Source organism: Ursus americanus, chromosome 22, assembly GCF_024610735.1.
Source record: "Ursus americanus isolate L20-20 chromosome 22, mUrsAme1.1.p, whole genome shotgun sequence".
Classification (NCBI taxonomy): domain Eukaryota; kingdom Metazoa; phylum Chordata; class Mammalia; order Carnivora; family Ursidae; genus Ursus; species Ursus americanus.
The window spans coordinates 25,034,415-25,040,935 of NC_142148.1; the positions used below are offsets into that span (position 1 = coordinate 25,034,415).

Sequence of the window (6,521 nt, forward strand, 5' to 3'; positions counted from 1 at the left end):
GCACAGTCACCAAGCATGGTCATGCCCCTGGCTCTCCCAGAAGGGGCCTTCTTTCATCTACTTTGGATCTGAAGTGCTACACTCGGTGTGGGGTGCCCACAGAGCAGTTTCTGTATCAGGACACCCGGACCACTGCATTTGGGCCTGCCGTTAGTGTCTGGCCCTCCTATGTGAAGTCACATGGAAAGTCACATGGAAAGCCACAGGGCTTTGTGACGACTGAATCAAATCTGACAGAGGACTTGCTAACCCATGAAGCTCCGTACCAACGCTGATTCTTACCCTGCCCTGCAGTGCTTGATGAGATGTCGGCTGGCGAAAGTGGGGGTACACTCGGCATGTAGCCCCCCATGTCCCCTCAGGATCGCCTGTGCAGAAGATCAGTGCCACACTGGCTCCCAGGCTTGGGGCTGCAGGGACCCCAGCTCAGTGGCTCTCCCTCGATCCCCACCCCAGCAGCCTGCAAGCGCCCCCAGGCAGGCCCTGGAGGTGGGGGCCAGGGGCACGTAGATGCATCTCTCCCAGGAGAGGCATGGGCACTCCCCTCTAGGAACCACAGACCCGGGACCTGGGTGGCACAGTTGGGTGAGCGTCCGACTCTTGGTTTTGGCTCAGGGTGTGATCTCAGGGTCGGGAGATCGAACCCTGTGTCCAACTCTGTGCTCGGCGCAGTCTGCTTAGGACTTTCTGTCCCTCTCCATCTGCCCCTGCCCCCTGCATTCTCTTGCTCTCTCTCAAATAAATAAATAAATCTTAAAAAAAAAAAGAAAAAAGAAAAGAAAAGAACCAGAGACCCTCAGGGCACCTGGCTGGCTCAGCTAGTGCTTGATCTCGGGGTTATAAGAGCCCCACATCTGGTGAGGAGATCACTTAAAATAAAATCTTTAAAACAAAACAAAGAACCACGGACCCTCCTCAAAGACCTCCAATCAACAAATAAAAAAAAACTAAGGCCCCTAAAGGGAACTTGTAGAATAGACGAGTGGCCTCTCCCCTTTTCCCTCCGAGACAGGCATGGATGGTCAGGTCAGGGTTCTCAAGAAATGCTATGGAGCCCATGTTCATGATCCACTTTTTTAAGATTTATGTATTTATTTTAGACAGAGAGAGAGAGAGAAAGAGCGCAAGCAGGAGGAGCAGACGGAGGGGGAGAATCTCAAGCCCATGTCCCACTGAGCGCGGAGCCCGATGCTGGGCTGGATCCCACGACCCTGAGATCATGACCTAAGCCGAAATCAAGAGCTGGATGTTAAATCAACTCCACCACCCAGGCGCCCCCATGATCCACCTCTTTAAAAGACTTTCGAACGAGAAAAATGATCCTCTTTTCCTTTACCCTGTATCAATGAAAGGTGAATTTTCCTTTCCTCCATTTAAAACCTGGCCAGTTTTTGGGGGGGTTTTGTTGTTTTTTTGCTTTTTTTAATGAGGAAACTCTTTTTACATTGATATGAAAATATTTCAAGACACATTAGGTAAAAAGCAAAAGGGGAAACTTGATAGAAATTAAAAGCAGGAGTAGACAATCGTGGGGACCCTTTCTCGATGTTCATGGACATCGATTCAGCATGGTGTTCACTTTGAATACGTTACAAACGTATTTGTCAATCGTAGCTCGGTAAAGCTGAAGGAAAGAAGCGAGGCGCAGAACAGCGTGGACGACAGGCTGCCACTGCATACAAAAGGGAGAAGAGACCACTTCGCTTCTGAGCGTCTCCAGGTCACCGGAGACTGAAAGCGGTCACAGCCTGACGGAGCAGAACTGGGCAGCGCGGGCCGGGCCGGAGGAGACATGTTCTCTGTATGCCACAAAGGTATCGTGGGAAAGGTACGTTTTGACTTCTGAACTGCCTGAATACACTGCCTACTCAAACACAAACACGATAAAAGTCGTGGTCAAAGTTGGCACACTCAGGGTCCTCCAAGACCAAACACCAACACCAAATCACTCCTGCTAGAAGTTGTCACATCTCCGTGTCACACACACGCCCACCGTCCCTGCCCTCACTTTGTTTATCTGTGAGCTGGGGATCTGCTACCCTTTCCTGCCCACATCGCGGTATGACCGTAAAACTCAAATTAATGGGACAAGGAGCTATGCCCCCAGAGCTGGTACTCGGAGCCCAGTGGATACAAACAAAGATGCCTTTAAGTATTCCTACTATTTGACTTGATGTGTATCACCCCCAGGAGAACAATTAAGCTCTAAAGACAGGAAAAGTTTGATGCACAAAGGATGTTCTTCAGTGTTCTTTAAACTCAGTAAAACCTAAATAGCCAACTGTGGGGGAATGGCTTAGCCCACCCGTAAGGAGTGCACTGGTGTTCGTGGGTAATGATGGTTTGAAAGACCACACACGATACGTAAAAGGTATCATAGATCAAGAGGAAAAGAAGGGTCTGAAGTTACATACCTAATACAATTATGACACGTGAAAACACACATAGCCATCTGTCACAGAGATACTTCAGGTGGCCCCAGGATGTCCACTCCCGGTGTTCACGCCCTCCCGTGATCCCCTCCTCCTGAGTGGAGCAGAACCTGTGACTCACTTCTAACCCAGAGAATACAGCAAAGGTGCCAGGATGTGTGGGGTTACGTGTGCATAACTGCATACTTATAAGACTGCAGCACACATCTTGCTGGAGTTGCGATCTGCCCGGCTACCCTGAGCCTTGAAATCCACCATGTTGCTGATTCCCACATGGCCAGGAACTGTGGGCAGCTGCAGGAGCTAAAAACAGTCGCCGGCCAATTAGCCAGGAGGAGACAGAAGCCCTCAGTCCTGCAGCTGCAAAGAACTAAATCCTGCCAACAGCCCGAGTGGACTTGGAGGTGGATCCTTTCCCCAGCAAGCCCCCGATGATTACCACAGCCCCGGCCTAGCGAGACCCTGAGCAGAGGAGCCAGCTAAGCCATGCCCAGACTCCTGACCCACCGAAACTGTGAGACAATAAATGTGTGGTTTAAGCCACTAAGTGTGCAAGAATATTGTCACACAGCAATAGATAATAAACCACACATACGAAATTGTTTGGAAGAAAATATACCGAAATGCTGACAGTGGTTACATCTGGGTGCTTGGATTGGGGGTATTATTTTTCTAGGTATGAAATAGTCTCCAATATGCTTACAATATTTATGTAAAGACAGAAAGTTTTAAAAGTTTAAAGACACCGGATGAAAAACTGCTTGTCAAATCTGAGCCCTGCACACACCGAGGAAACCGGAAATGGAGCCCGCAAGGCACCTTTACCTCCGGTCGAGTCACTGTCATCCTCAAATATTTTCTCCATCTTGGCCATGTGTAGCGGGGTAAACAGTTGAGACTCGTGTTGGCTAAGGGTGACGGATGATGCTGGGGAGCTAAGAACCTCCTCGTTCTTCTGGACTCCACCTGGGGTGGATGCCTAAAACAAAGATGACTGTAAGAACCGGGGAGTGAGAGGGTTGATTGCCTGAGCTGAACATTTCTAAGCACACCTTATTGAAATAGAGACTCTTTGGGGGGAGGACAGAGTATATAGGGTTACAGTGAGACAAACGAATAAATCTGAACCACTTTTAGACCTAGGGAGACCAAGAAAGATCTGGACTGTCTCTCCTGACTTTGGGGAGCTCACTACTGTTTTCCTTTTGCAGATGCCGTGACTGAGGCTCAGCGAGGTTCGCGGACATGGCCAAGGTCTCACCTCACACAGACCAGGACTCCAATTTATAAGGTGCTGTATTGTTTCAATCTTCAATGCTCAGAATTCAAGACCCCAAGGAATCCAGCTCCATCTTCCCCAGCCAATTTGATCTGGTCCTGAGCATCCCAGAACCCCCACCTGGGTCAGGGTCAGATCGGATCACCTGCACACACACCAAAGCTCCTGCAGACACCCCTGACAGGGGCTTTCCGCTTCCTTCTCCCATCGTCTCCCCATGACCCCCCATAGCCTACTTTGCCCTATCCAGCCCTCAACAATGAATGCCTCCTCCCCATAGCCCCTACACACACTTAGCACAATGCTTCAGGTCATGAAAGGCTCAGATCATCAAAGGCTGCTTCCCCCAAAGGACGCCAAGAGTGGACCGTGGGATAACTATTGAGTGTCTGCTGCTCACGGAAATGCACTGAGTTGGGTCTTGAGCATTCAGGACTTCGGTTCAAAAAGCCAAAAGACAAGGTGGAAGTTGGATGGCTCTCTCTCCCCACCCCAACCCCACCAAACAAGCAAGCATGCCCATCCTCCTGTGAACTTTTGTTCATTCCCTCATGGTCTATACACATTTGTTGAGCACCAGGACTGTGGATACACGAGTGAACACAGTGAAGATCTGCCTTCCTGGAGCCCAACAGTTGAGCTAGGTAATACTCCCACAGCCACCAGGCCCCAGATTAGACATCTCAGCACCAGCTTTGGCTCTTCCCTTCTCCTCCTATGCATTCTTACTGTCCCACCTACTGATTCTTACTGTGATCCTAACTCCTACACCTTACCCCTGCTCCACCCCCATCCCTGGCCCACCCCAAACAATGGCCTTGTGCTGGGACAAGTGCAAGCAAGCATGTCCCCTAGCTGGCACCAGAGTTTGGCCTAACTTTCCCCTTCACCTCCGCATACTGGGATCAATCCTTCCTTTCTGGAAGACAAATCTGCTTATAACTTTATCCCAGCTCTGACACTTTCCAGGTTACTACCACCACCCCCACTCCTGAGTGTGGCATTCAGAGCCGTTTGCATTGTAGCCCTGGCCTGTCTTTCTAGTTTCAATGCACACACTATGATCCAGGCACACCAACTGCTCCCCATCATCCCCAAACACAGCAAGCATTCCACTTATACTCACATGTTCCCTCTATGCAATGCAGACCATCTCCCCTTGATGTGAACTCCTACCCACTCATCAAAGTCTGGCTCCAATGACACCTCCTCCAAGGAGCTTTTCCATAACTTTCAGGTGACAGTCATCCCTGCCAACCCCATGCTCCCAAACTCTTTGTTCCTATCTGCCATGCATGCATACTTGTGCATGTCTGTCTGTATGTGTAGACAGCAAGGCGTGATGGGAAACACACACAGCTGTAGAGTCCCAGAGCTCTGGGTGAGAATTCTGCCTAGCTCCCTACTTCTAAGCTAATTTACCTTGGGCAAATCACATCACTGCTCTGAGCCACACATGTCTCATCTGCAAAAGAGACCCGTAGTACCCACCTTGCAGGGTTGTAGTGGTACCTAAGTGAGCCCCGAACATTCTGGCAGGCTCAGCAGACTGAGTTACACAATCAATGATAGCTCCTGTTATTAGTCCTATCTCCTAGTGAGCTCTTTGAAGGCAAGGGCATATTTAGTTTATCTTAATTTAATCTTAATTTAACTTGTACTAATGATCTCTCTATTCCCCAGCCCCAAGCATGCACAATGGATACTAAATACTTATCTTAGGCTTGAGGGTAATTTGTACAGCCTATCCCACCACTGCTACAACTTGGCTGTACAAAATTAAGGATAGTCCCTGGAGAGACTGCAAATTGGTAGCCTCAGATTTGTTGCCTTTGGCCAATATAATGCTTTAAAAGGGAAAAGCAGCCTGCTGCCATGCAAAGGTAACTTACCTACATGGCCTTGGGAATACCTGAGTTTGCTACCCTGGTGCAGAGACTAATAACTGATAGACTTCTGAGCTGATGAGCGACATCTGGGCAGCTCTGGAATGCCCCACCCTTTTACCAACCCCTAATGGTTTTCTTTTTTCTTTTTTTTTCCTCTAATGGTTTTCTTACCTTTTGAGACTGAGGGCTCTCTCTTAAGTCCTCGGAAGACACTGGTCTTGACCTAGAATAGGGAGTCACGGTCACTTTACTCTAACTTTCTAAGACCATGTGGGAGGCTGACCTAGCTAGGTCATAAGAGGCTGGAAAAAAGTCAGGGTCGGGTGTGGGGAGGTGCTGCCCTGTACCCACAGACACCCCCAGCATGCATTTGATGAGTGCCCCTTTTCCCCAGGAGCTCCTCCAGCAGGAAGCTTCTCCCAAGCCTATCCCTGTGAGCCTTCTTTCCCCTGATGGGAAGGAGTTGTCCTACTGAAGCCCTGGGGCTTCTCAAATGAATGTCAGAGCCTTCCTAAAGCAGGCCACACTTTCTATAGAATTCGAAGGGGCTTTGGAGGCCATACAGTTAGGAGACCAACTACAATTCACATACTGGGAAAATAAGGTCCAGGGACACGCACATATCCAAAGGGTCAAACCACGGTCCGGATGTGGGGAAGGATGGCCCTACTTTCCACGTCCTCCCTTCCCCACCTGCCCTCCAGTGCGCCTGGAGACAGGACTTCTTTGGGAGAGCGGACAGAACCCTCCTCACTGCAACCTGGGATCACATGAGACTGTGGGAGAGGTCCAGTCCACAGAGTTCTACTCTGAGAACAGAAAGGACATATTTCTACTGGGTCAGTGGCTCCTCCATGTAAGATGGAAGACAGCACTTAAGTTAGGATTATTGGAGTATCAATCTGCCTCACCAGCAAGAAC

At 49.5% G+C, this 6,521-nt stretch overlaps 1 protein-coding gene across 1 annotated transcript in view; it reads right to left on the reverse strand.

The window, feature by feature from the left end:
* Window positions 1-6,097, reverse strand: part of EFCAB8 (EF-hand calcium binding domain 8) — a 57,953-nt gene extending 51,856 nt beyond the window's left edge. The window contains 2 exon segments of the mRNA XM_087853659.1: window positions 3,258-3,411; window positions 5,772-6,097. Coding sequence (XP_087709785.1) covers window positions 3,258-3,411; window positions 5,772-5,870 — 253 coding nt within the window. The 5' untranslated portion in view covers window positions 5,871-6,097.
* Window positions 6,098-6,521: the final 424 nt, after the last annotated feature.